Genomic DNA, 12,985 nt, shown 5'->3' on the forward strand with positions numbered 1-12,985 from the left:
CCTCCAGGCCTGGCTCCAGATTGGGGCCCCGGTGACCCGCGTCTGGGCGAGGGAACGTCAGATCCAGTGTTTGTGTTCATCATAAGGGGTCTTCGGGCTGCGCTTTGTCTGGTTCCTCACCTAGGACCTGTCTGCCATGGGTGACCCTACCAGGGGCATAAAGCCCCAGACAGCATAGCTCCTAGGATCATTGGGACACTCAAACCCCTCCACCACGATAAGGTAGCAGCCCAAGGAGAGGCTATTGAAGATGTTTTTGATAATAGAATTGACTGACAAACATGTTAATATTTTTGTGGCACAAAATAGAAGGTGAGTCGTGTAAATTTATGCTTTCATAAAGCATAATTTTTTTTCATAAAGCAAGTAGCGCCCCCCCCCCACCCCCAGAAGTAAAATCCATGTTTTATTAATTGTTTTTGTGGGTCTACAAACAGAACTAATATAGGAGTCATTATTAGTGAAGCTGCAAAGTTATATAATCATTTGTTGTATATTGGTTTGTTTAGTTTATCTTATTTCCGTATTCAAACAATGCCATGTTTAGTTGAATAAGAAATGTTATTGCTGGTTGGTGTGTGGGGGTGTTGTTCTTGGACTGATGGTTTTAGTGTTGGACAGGAAGTGATGTGGTCAGCAGGAAGTGAGCTGTGTGGAGGAGTTTAATCATCTCATTATTAATAATTGTTGCAGTTCCTGTCGTGTGTCACATGGATGCAGCCCTAAACAAAACAACATGCCAGTGTTATGCTGTCATCTCACAAACTTTAACCATGAGCTGTGACACTGTTGTGCTTCAGGGGAGCAGAAAAGCCCCCAGCTTTATTAAAAGTAATGACAGTGACATCCTTAAAATGAAAAGCACAAACCAAAACCAGAGAACAAAACTTAAAGATTTAGGGCCTGCAAAAGTATTTTTTTCCTAATATGTGTGTCTTTAGCTTCTTCACCTTCATTCACCAACACTGAAATGCTAAATGGAAATCTAGGTGTTAAAAAAGAACAAAGTGGATTCTGCTATTGTTGTGGCTAAACTGCGTTACATTACATAATGTCCTTAAAGTCAACAGGAATTAGATTTTCAGCTGAGATCAAAATGTAGTTTGGCTGTGAGTTTAGTGCTTTCTTTAAGCAGGGGCCACAAGAGCGACCCTCAAAGAGTCTGTCGTAATTAACTTTGATGTTTTGTTTTTAACTACGACTAAAAAGAAAAACATCATGATCCTCCTCTCATTGTCACATTTGAGTTTTCCACATGTGACCCAGTGGTGGGATGCCATCATTTCGTGAGTAAAATAATTGACATAGATTATGGGAGATGTAGCTTATGGTCAAAGCTTGTGTTAAAGCAGCTTATTTTGAGACATTAATGTCGGGCTATTCAACAAAATGCCTTATTTTCTTTCACCTTTTATATTGCTTAATTTTGTTTGATAAATTTAAAGTTTACAGCTGATTATAAATATTTTTATATGCTTATTGGTGGACCAGACGGCAGTCACCTGCAGGCCACATTTGGCCTGTGGGCCTTGAGTTTGACACGTGCTGTAAAAGATTCATATGGATGGTCTCACTTTAAAAACACTGGTTCAGTATGAAAGACATTTTGTTTTATTGCCACACAAACGTGTGCACTACATGTTTATGTTTCAAAATGGCAAAGTTTAACTAACTTGTCAACCAAAGTGGAAAGAACCTTAATTGGTTCATTTAATGTAAAAAAAAATAATGTTTATTACAGCATAAAACGTAGCACAAATATTATTAATGCCAGATTTTTACTTCAGCTCTGCTTTGTGTTTGACAAGTTGGATTTAATTATTAAATCCACTAGTTAAGATAGAATTTTTAAATAAAATTTAAGGGAATATATCTGTCATTGTGTGTTTCTGTTACTTCTTGATTGTTATTTTCTGTGCCATCAGTTCAGAATTGTTCCCAGTCCCCATCTTCAGTTCAACTCTTGCTCTTTAGCCACGCCCACTCACACCTGTGTTGTGTCTCWTAAGCTCAGCTGTTTCCCACATCCTGCTCTGTCTCATTCCATATATTTCCTCCTCAGTGGAGCATTATTCATTGTATATGCCATGTCCGGTTTCCTCTGTGCCTTCTGGAGATCAGTCCTTCAGTTTCTGTGAGGTTTTTTTCTGCTGTTATGTCAGCTATTGAAAGTTTTAGTTATCTTTTGAAAGCCACCTGGGTCTGCCTGCACTCTTGGGTTCAAACCCTCATTCAGTCATGAGATCAATCAGTAACAAGATGTGGATATCACTGTGAACTCAAACCATCTGGACCAGTTGTTTATAAGACGTGTACAGTATGTGAGTGCTCGTTGTCTTTTCCCACTGTGCTGTATTGATTTTCACATCATCCAGATCGAGTTTCTGCCACGGTAGCAAATTACATCTGTATTGATCAGAACATTTAGTCTGGAGGCAGCTGGACAAGTGTTGAGGAACACACTTTGTTTTTTCACAGCCTGACATAAATTTACTGTCACAGAACAAAAGTTGACTCAGTTTTTAAGATCAATCCATTTAATTTACATGCTTTTCCTTTCCAGGTCATGGTAGAGCTGTTGAATTTTCTGTAGAAAACAATCCCAAAATATTTAGATTATCAGTTAGAAATTATTTTATTTGTTGTGTCCCAGTTCGTCTACATGCAACTGATTACATATCATACACTAAAAAAAAGACTATTTTTAAAGTGCCTGTGACATCAAATTTTTGTAATAAACATGAAGACATTTTTTGGAAAGATACTGTAACACTGACAAAATATTGCTAAAAAATTTTGCACCGCTGAGATGAAACAGTTGTTGAGATATTTGCATGTAAAGTAACAGGAAGTGATGTCAAAGTGGAAAGTCTGCATGCAAACAGAGCCCTGCTACAATAACTAAAAACACGGACCGTAGAGAAGAACCTGATGTTTCTTTAGATTATTTTAAAGAAAGAAAACTCTTTTAAGAGTTTCCCTTTGATGTCACTTCCTGTTTCACTTTGGCTGAGCTAAGTTCAAAAGAAAATGGTAATGGTACTGAACTTATAGAGCGCTTTTAAAGTCCCTCCGGACCCCCAAAGCGCTTTACACTAACAGACATTCACCCATTCACACTCACATTCACACACTGATGATGGCAAACTACACTGTAGCCACAGCTGCCCTGGGGCACACTGACAGARGYGRGRCTGCCATGCAYYGGCGCCACCRGACCCTCTGACCACCATCAGTAGGCAAGGTGGGTGAAGTGTCTTGCCCAAGGACACAACGACTGAGACGGCTGGACGGGGGACCGAACCAGTGACCTTCTGGTTCCAGGATGACTCCCCTAACCACTCCGCCCCAAAATAAGCTAGTTATGTGACAAAATGGGCAAAATATAGTGTGTTATACCAAACTTTTTAAATATAAAGGAGAGGGATGTCACTGACACTTTAAAATAAGTTGTAAAGGTAGAAAATACAACCTAAAGTATTAAGAATTGGAACTTTACAAATATTCCAAGATTGATCGATCATCTAGAAATGTATTTTCTACATCATTCATTCATTCATTCATTCATTCATTCATTCATTCATTCATTCATTCATTCATTCATTCATTCACGCAGCCTAATTGTTGAATTTGATTGTTTCGTATCTGCATGTGTTTTGTCCTCTGTGGCCCATTCTTAAAACAAACAAGCAAAAAAAGAAGAAAAAAAAAGAAAAAGAGAAGAAAAACACATTTGAAAATAGGTAATATGAAAAAAATAAACCAGAGTGTATTTGATTCTGTCCTCACCTGATCCAAAGAGCTCATCCTATCAGTAGGTCAGTGTTTGTGTTCAAATGAGCCGTGTGTGTCTTTGGTTCTGCACTGATTCGCCCTGATCTTAATCGGCTGTGTTGTTTTTTTTTTTTTATTTAATTTTTTGTTTTGTTTTTCTGTCCGTTTTGTTAGCAGCTGGGTTGTGAAATGTTTGTTGTGCTGCAGAGTTGTGAAATCTCATAACTCAAAGCTGGTGACTCCCATAGATGTTTTGTTTGAATTGTGACCAGATGTTAAACTGTTAGCTGCGCTTTTTAATATCTTTAAAGACAAAAACATGTGACACTAGATGTGATATGAGAAATATCAGCTGGCCTTTAATTCTTGCAGCACCCTCTCTCTCCAAGGGAGAAGCTTTGATTCTCTTTGAATGCTGTGAGCATCTAATTATCAATTTAAACTTCTAGGCRAAAGCCTTAGCAAATCGCTGCAATTATATCAACACAAGAATTTAATAATAGCAGCCCTAGAAAAGATTTTTTTTTTTTTTGGTGTTTTAAGAACATTGGGCCTCATGCAAGAACCGTTCGTACGCACAGATTTGTTCTTAAGTTGTGCATACGAGTGATTTAGGAGAATTTGTGGCATTCACCAATGTTTTCGTATTCTAAGATTTTTTTCAGATACGAACAAAATTCACGAGTGGTCCAGACCTGTCGTATATTTTACGAGCAGTCAGTCTGCTGTTATCCAGACGGGTTTTCTTTACTGATAACTTTATATTTCGTTACTTTGAAGATATTTTGAGTTGAAAATAAATTACACTCCATAATTATGTTGACAATAAGTTATTCTGCTTGAATTAGAGTTATAATTTTAAATCAGTGGTTCTTAACCTGGGTTCGATCGAACCCTAGGGGTTCGATGAGCCGGTCTCAGGGGTTCGGCGGAGCCTCTGCTGGAGGTAAAGACACACTTGTGTAAAGTCGTGATGACACACCCCACTTGGCCATCACTTGCTGCAGAGGATCATGTGAGATTGCTCAGCCAATCAGTGCTGGCACCAAAAAAGTATTTTGTAGATTCAAAATGACAAAAAACAAATTGACTTTAAAATAAAAAAAGTTGTTAAAAATTTTAAATACTTCAATAAATCCTAATTTATTTTTTTTATTAGTAAAACAGTAAAAAATGAATATTTTTGGGGGGCTGAAATTTTTTATGGGGCCAAAATATTTTTTGTGGGCCAGCATAAAGTCATACTGTAATTTGTTGTGAGTTCGTGCACTGTGTTGGTTTTGTTCTTTGAGCAAGGTGATGTTCATGCACGGCTCATTTTATACACCAGTAAAAAACATTACCTATCTTGAATTTGGGGGAAAAAAATCACATTTTATTTATCACTAAAAAGGGTTCAGTAAATGCGCATACGAAACTGGTGGGTTTGGTACCTCAAAAAAGGTTAAGAACCACTGTTTTAATGTAATAATTTAGACTAACAATATAACAATATAGATACATAATCCYTCCAGTGAGTCTGGATTTTCTCCAAAGTGCCAGACTTATTTTGAAAACATTTTAAAATGCTTATTTCAGAACCACAACTGAGACCACTTGAGACAGCGTGCGGGGGGTGTTACGGTGTGCAGCGCTGTGTCTTCTGAATAAATGAAAATGATTTAACACAGTTGTTTATACTTTTAGCAGCTCTTTTTATCCCACAGCTGACCTGCTAAAAATGACAGATTTTCTTTTCTGGATCTCTGACAGACGGACTTCAATCTCTGAACTCGTAAAGTTCTTCTTTTTAGTTTTCGCTGTCATTTTTCATGAATGAACACTTCCTTGTATCTGAGACAGGAAACATAGCCTTATATGGTGTTTTTGGGGTGGTAATTATGCTAATCTCCTCTCGCATGCACGAGCAGCTGGATACGAACAGGTGGAGTTTACGCAGCTCATTTACACACTTTTCATGAAGATAGAAGAGTTTGTTGAATCTGACGTGACATGTTCGTACGAACCCTTCATATGAACAAAAGTAAGAGAAATTTAGGATAAGAATACGAACATGTTCTTGCATGAGGCCCAATATTTTTACACTAGGTTCAGCTGATTCAAACATCACATTAAAACAGCAAATAAACTGAAACATCCTCCAACTGAGCAGAGCTGAAATAAATGCAGCAGTGTTTGCAGATTAAAGTGATGGAGGGTTTTTTTTCCCCTCTTCTTCTTTAAAACATTCTGTTCCTGTCACGATATCATTCAGATTGGAACAGGGGTCCATTCTTGTGACTTAAACCCCAATAATGCAAAGAGTCTTTGTGAAAGTGTGCTGGTCCTGACCAGACTTTGGGTGTGAACAAGGTGGAAAAATAACATTCAGGCAAAGCAAATAGTGATTGTGTGAATAGAAAAATATATTCAGGACAAAACCCATAAAATGACACGCCAGTTCATGAGTCCAGAAGGAAATAAAAAAGCATTAGATGTATTTTACTATTGATTTTCTGTTCAATTTGGTTTATTTTTCATTTTATGTGTCACTTCAATGGCTGGCACTCTATGTATTATTTTTTTATAGAAGATAAATTTCATGTAAATCAGCACAAGAGGTCAATAATATTTGTACGATGGAGGGAGGAAAATGACAGTCCCTCCTCCTCCTCCTCCTCCTCCTCCTGAAGTTAAAGTTTGTGGTCTGGGCTCCACATTCTGCTGAGGTCCAAAGAGGGTTTAGATTAAAGCCTGGACCTCTGCCTCCTCCCAGTTCTGATGAGATTAGAAAAGTGCTAAAGAGCTGTGGGGGCGCGGGGAGGCAGAGCTCAGAAACCCTGAGGCTGAAGAGAGTGGGGCGGGTGGGCAGGAGGAGCAGGCACAGGGCTGAACGCAGACGAGGTTTGTCAGCAGATTTTTACTGATGTCGTTCTTCTCCGTGCGCTCGTGTGTCATTTTTCCTTTATCTGGAATTCTTTTTTTTTAATCTGGAATTCTGATAAAGAGAAAATAAATTCTAGACTCCAGTGTTGTGTTCAGTCACACAAGCTGGCTCGTCATGGAAAAATGATGTAATTGTTAAAACTTTTTGTTGTCAGGAGAAAAGAAGCTGCTGTCATTTCTACTTTTAAAATGTTATTGATTGATTGATTGATGATGCATTTTATTGTCATTGTACAGAGCACAATGAAATTACATTTAAGAACACCCATTCAAGAGACACGCATGACAAAAAATAATTAATCAATTAATATTATCGTAACTGTTGCAGGAATGGACCATAAAGATACACCTGTACATGTTTCCTAAAGTCACCGGCTGCCTGTAAATTACCTTAAATCTGTTCTGCTGTTATTCTAAAGTGGTGATATAACATGTAGAATCATTTGTTAGATATTGAACATGTGATGAATGTGCTGTAACTTTGAGTCACTCTGTGATGAGACAAGGTTTGATCTGACTCTGTCTCTTTTCCAGTAAGCCATGCCGAGCTGATGCCGAAGTAACAGCAGCTGGCAGTGGGAGTATGTGAGGATAGCCTCCTGAATTTTTACCTACTTTGAGCCCACTGGTACTCTTCTCCGACGGCCGGGAGGACTTGGTTTTGGCGATGGGGAGGAAGAAGATTCAGATCACCCGGATTTTAGATGAGAGGAACCGACAGGTCAGTGTCACCTTCCTCATCTGTCTTCTTACATTTTATTTGAAAAAATAAACAAATAAAAAAACTTGTGCTCATATGTTCTGTGTAGATAAGGTTGCAGCAGTGTTTAAGTTCCTCAAATCTTTGAAGGTCTGTGTGAGAAAACAAGTTTAAGGTGAAAAACAATGACAGGCTGCAGTTTTATTTCAGTGTTTTAATCTGATGAACCCAGTCGTGAACTTGCGCTGAAGGTGACTCTAGGAGCCAAAACAATTGATAAATCGATGGACTTATTTATCAATAAAAAGTCCATCAAGTTATTGTAAAGAACTGAATAGATACCGCATTTCAGACCCAAACCAACAAGGATGAACTAAGATCTGAGCTAAAGTAAGGCTGCATGATGGCAGGAAAACCTGCGATGTGCGATGATGACATGACTTGTGATATATGACCAAATTAAGTATGTGGTTTTGTCAACAATTATTACATAATTTCCACAGCAACATGACAGTTTTATGTTAAAAATGTCCAACTAGACACAGCTGCTGTATTACATTTTGAAGTTTCACATTAGAAATGGTTGATAGAAATGGCAAAATTTGAAAAAACATCTAAAATTTTGCAAAAAGGTTTTTACGCTCCCTTGAAGTGATTTTTGGATTTCCCAAAAAAAAAAAAAGTGCTAATGTGCAAAAGGGGAGTTGGAAACACATTAGCAGAATAAGTTCTGATGTAGCAAACATTTGCCTCACGTGATTGCAGTTTCTATCTGCGTCTTCTTGGATATTCCCATAATGTGAAGAGAGCTGCTCTTCTTTATTTATGTCTCCTGGAAGCCTGTAACATCAACAACACTAGTTGATATGACAGAACAATTACAACTTTCCCAATAGCAACACGTTCCTCATAACTTCTCTCCATTGCCCTGAGATGTGTGGTCCCTGCAAGTTTGTAACCTCTACTTCCTGTTTGCTACAGCCAACGTAACATAAATGTCTGATGTCATTACGCTTTGCGTAGCCTCATTGTTTCACTACATAACCAGTAGTTCTATTTTTTGCGACATAATAAAAGTATGCTCAAAATTCACATTACAATTAAATGAAAACATGGCTAGTGAAATAACAAGCTGCATGCAAAACAGTTTCCTAATGCCTTTAAAACGTGTATTAAAGCCCATTAATTATTTACTGAWGCTCTACTACTGAAAAATGACCCTTAATATCAGCCTTTTTATGAAGAATAATAAAAATAAACATATGAAATTAGGTTAAAGAGTGTTAAATGAATGTTAACCTAAATCCAACTCTGTATTCTCTTATTTGAATTGTTCATTTTCTCCACTCATGTGGTCTTATTTTGTGTATCAGACTGACGCTGACAAAACACGACTGCAAACATTTGAGCTATTATTTATATTATTATTTTTTATTTATTATTATTTACATTATTTATTGCAGTTTACACAGTTTTTTTTTTTTTGCGATATGCCTATTACACAGGCTGTTATCGCGATGATGATAAATTTGCAGTACTGTATATAGTGCAGCCCTAATCTAGAGCCCTGAATTTCTGATCTAGAGCCCCTGAAGCACCTTCCAACTCTTACTTCTGACAACGCAGTGCTCCCAGCTGGTGGCGGTGAGGGCAGTAATTTTGGTTTAGCCGGGTTTGGACAGCACCCTGTCATTAGCAGGGTGGGTCAGCGTCAGGGACACACAGCAGCCTTCTCTCCTCACGTCTCTCAGCGCAGCCACACCGCTGCCCACTGGAATCCCTCGCTGTCTGTCCCCTCTATATATATCAACACAACAAATACCAGCCTGTCTGGAAGGAGGGAGCAGCCTCTGGAAATAGGGATGTGTGGCTGGAAAATAAATATCTGGGATGATGTTTACATTTGATGTTTGGTGTTAGCCAGTGCATTTTTTAAAGATGGACACTACTTTAGTTGTCTGGTGTGTACGGTCACTAGAGCCTGTCATATATTTAGCTTCCAGGCTCTATTTTAGGAAGCCATCTTCTGGTTTTCTTTTATCTGTCAAGCACATCAACTCTTTTCAGCTGCTAGTCAGCGTTTTCAGTTTATCATGCATGTTACAACAGCACTACTGTTTGCCAAGAAACATGAACATTTATTTGAAGGTCATGTGGTTCAGATGATACTGAGTATGATTTATGAACAAATACCTGTCATAGAGAGAGCTTTGAACGGCTTCAGTTTAGAGAAGTAAAACAGAATAGAATTTTGACCTGATTGTTGAGCTAACAGTGAGTCCTTTTTTCAAATTTTGTTTCTTTAAAGGGATCCCTGATTAGTTGTAACATTAGACTTTATTTGATAAACATTTATTTTAACTGTAAAATAAAGAATGTAAAAATACTGTAGGATGTTTACTTTTGTAAATTTTTTTAAATATATTTTAACACGGACGGAGCCATTTTTTACACACAAAGCATTCTGGGTAAATGATGATGTGGATAGGTCCTCGGTGTGAGGCTGCCAGCGAGCTATATCCACCCTGAAGGTTAATCTTGGACAATATCTGATGATCGACTCTTTTAAATGAAACCAGAGAGCGTTGACAGAGAGGAGAAGGTAGAAATGACTCAGCCTGGAACTGAAAATATGGATGGAGGACAACAGAGCTGCTTCATGGAAGAAGAACCTTAGCTTAGCCTGTTAGCCTTCGCGCTAACTCTGACACTATATTGACTTATATGTATTAGCTCAGCGCTAGCGCGACAAACAAGCTAAACTGAGGTCCTCCATCCATATTTTCAGTTACAGGCTGAGTCATTTTTGTGTTTCCCTCTCTGTCATGTGGATGGAGGACCTCAGTGACGAGAGGAGAATGTGTAGCGCTGAGCTAATATACATGGTGATAGCATCGGGGCTAATGCTAAAGCTAACAGGCTAAGCTGAGGTTCTTCTTCCATGAAGCAGCTCTGTTGTCCTCCATCCATATTTTCTGTTACAGGCTGAGTCTTTTCTACCTTCTCCTCTCTGTCAACGCTCTCTGGTTTCATTTAAAAGAGTCGATCATCAGATATTGTCCAAGATTAACCTTCAGAGTGGATATAGCTCGCTCACACAGAGGACCTATCCACGTCATCATTTACCCAGAATGCTTTGTGTGTAAATAAAATGGCCCCATCCGTGTAATATATTTTTAAACTTTTAGTTTAAAAATTGTAATACTAAACAGCCTACAGTAGTTTTGCAGTCTTTATTTTACAGTTAAAATATACAGTATGTTTATCAAATAAAGTCTAACGTTACAACTAATCCTGGATTTCTTTAAACAGGGGATTTGTATCTCAAAATCTATCTTCCCCATTTATTTTTCTATGTATTAACCTTTATTTTACCAAACTCACTGAAATCACAGATCTGTTCTTTTAAGGATGTATTTTCCAGGCACGTAGTTCAATTCTGTACCATAATCAAGTAACTATGTTACCTTCGGTTGTTATAAAAATGCTGAATATAAGAAAAATAAATTTGACTTTGCATCATAGTTTATTTAAACGCCTTGAAACTGGCCTCTGTCTCTTCAAGGATCTTTCAAACATGAAGGAATGAGTCACAGCAACACTCATATGTTTTTAATGAGAGAATGACATTTTAATACAATATATACACTTAAAAAAAACAATTTTGCATAGTCTACCCCCCTCCTTTTTTAAATGTTTGTATTATTTTATTGGCGTTAAAAACATTTCCCATCATCACTTGCTGCTCTTTATGATGCTTTTAACAAGTGTTTAGCTCCAAACTAGTCCAGTAAATCTGTTCTGCAGCTGTTAGATCTGCAAAGTCTATAAACCAAATACTTCTAACACATAAAAAAGTGAGACTTTTCAATAACAGAGGGGGGAAAAAGGCACGTTCAGAAAAATGCAGATGATTCACGGCAGGGAGTGGGCTGCAGACTATGAGAGTATCATTCATGCGTGACCTGTGGGTTTGGTGTGGGTTGTGTTAGAGCTGTAAATGAGCCACTCCAAACTATATATTTTGTTTTTGTGGTTCCGAGGAACATGGAGGTGTCGACAGTGATGGTTTCTTCTTTATACGCAGCTAAACAACAGGACAGTTACAGAAAAGTGCTCTACGTTCTTGGCAGCAAAGAAGAGAACTCCATCAAGCTGTGGAAGCTGTGACATTAGTAGAAATGTTTTCGTCATTAAAAATATGTGCCTTAATACTCAGTAATTTCTCATCCATCATGTCAGAGACTTACCAGTCCTGTTTCACTGAGATGGACTTCAGTCGTCTGCTGAAGAATCCATTTTCTTAGAACTTTTACGTCAGATTTTCACTTTCAGACGAAAGGAACTTATTGCAAAAACTGATTTATTTGCATCTGGGTAAAGTTTGGCTTTCATTTCCTCTTTGCGTTTGCATTCAGCTATGATTTAGCTAAGAATTATTACAAATGTCATATTTTTTTTAACTGCAATACCCTTTAAAATGTTTGATAATGCAGCTCTGAACATGACTGATGTATCTGATGACTCTAAGTTATTTTCTTCTCAAAAAGTAGACCTATATTTATTTTTTGTTTTTCCTTCCCAGGTGACTTTCATGAAGAGAAAGTTTGGTCTGATGAAGAAGGCCTATGAGCTGAGTGTTCTGTGTGACTGTGAGATCGCTCTCATCATCTTCAACAGCTCCAACAAGCTGTTTCAGTACGCCAGCACCGACATGGACAAAGTCCTGCTGAAGTACACCGAGTACAACGAGCCCCACGAGAGCAGGACCAACTCAGACATTTTAGAGGTCAGTGTGACAAAGTTATTAACTCATGTCAGATGGTGCTTTAAAAGAAAAAAAGTAAACAGTCCTACTTGTGTACCGGCTGTTCGCGGGGTTGACTTCAGTCAGACAAAACTCGCAGATGTAAGTGCAGTATGTAAACACGTATCACGTGCGTATTTGCATGCTGTATGCAGCACGCTTTGCATCGACACTGGTGAAATGGTTGCACAGTTATACAGGAGGACTTGATGGATTTAGTTGTCTAGTWACAAAGAGGAAAACATTTTCTTTTTTTCTTCATACTATAGAATAGAGAAGGAAATGACTTTGAGTTCAGTGAGTTCAGTTATAAAATGATAAATTCCTGGAAAGTTGAACTACAGAGAATCTGTACTCTTTTAATTGTTCCTATTTTAGGTCTAATTTCTCTGAACATTTGTGCAAATTTGTTTTAAATGTGAACGATGTTGAAATGATATCTTTGCCTTCAAAAAGACGTAAAGGATAGCTTAAATAGATATATCTTATGCTTGTAATTTGGACTGGATGGTTTTTAAAGTGTTTGTTTTTGGAATTAAAAAAACATTTATACAAATCAGCATATTTCACTGTAAAGTGTTCTACTTATCCAAAGTGTGGAATTTGTTGCTTGCCCTTAAAGGGAACCCTGATTAGTTGTAACATTAGACTTTATTTAATAAACATATGTTTTAACTGTAAAATAAAAACTGTAAAAATCATGTAGGCTGTTTAGTTTTAATCATTTTTAAACTAAAAGTTTAAAAATATATTACACGGATGGGGCCATTTTATTTACA

At 37.6% G+C, this 12,985-nt stretch overlaps 1 protein-coding gene across 6 annotated transcripts in view; it reads left to right on the top strand.

Moving 5' to 3' along the window:
* The window catches only part of LOC106524260 (myocyte-specific enhancer factor 2A), a 51,487-nt gene that overhangs the window by 17,840 nt on the left and 20,662 nt on the right, over positions 1-12,985 (top strand). For 3 of the 6 annotated variants that reach the window (XM_014017995.1, XM_014017991.1, XM_014017997.1), the window contains exons 2-3: positions 7,234-7,420; positions 11,985-12,188. In XM_014017995.1, coding sequence (XP_013873449.1) covers positions 7,367-7,420; positions 11,985-12,188 — 258 coding nt within the window. In that variant the 5' untranslated portion in view covers positions 7,234-7,366. Of the gene's footprint in view, positions 1-2,066; positions 2,322-6,558; positions 6,658-7,233; positions 7,421-11,984; positions 12,189-12,985 lie in introns of those variants that run through there. The other 3 variants (XM_014017994.1, XM_014017992.1, XM_014017993.1) reach the window with 3 other exon arrangements.

Source organism: Austrofundulus limnaeus, unplaced genomic scaffold, assembly GCF_001266775.1.
Source record: "Austrofundulus limnaeus strain Quisiro unplaced genomic scaffold, Austrofundulus_limnaeus-1.0 Scaffold180, whole genome shotgun sequence".
NCBI lineage: Eukaryota > Metazoa > Chordata > Actinopteri > Cyprinodontiformes > Rivulidae > Austrofundulus > Austrofundulus limnaeus.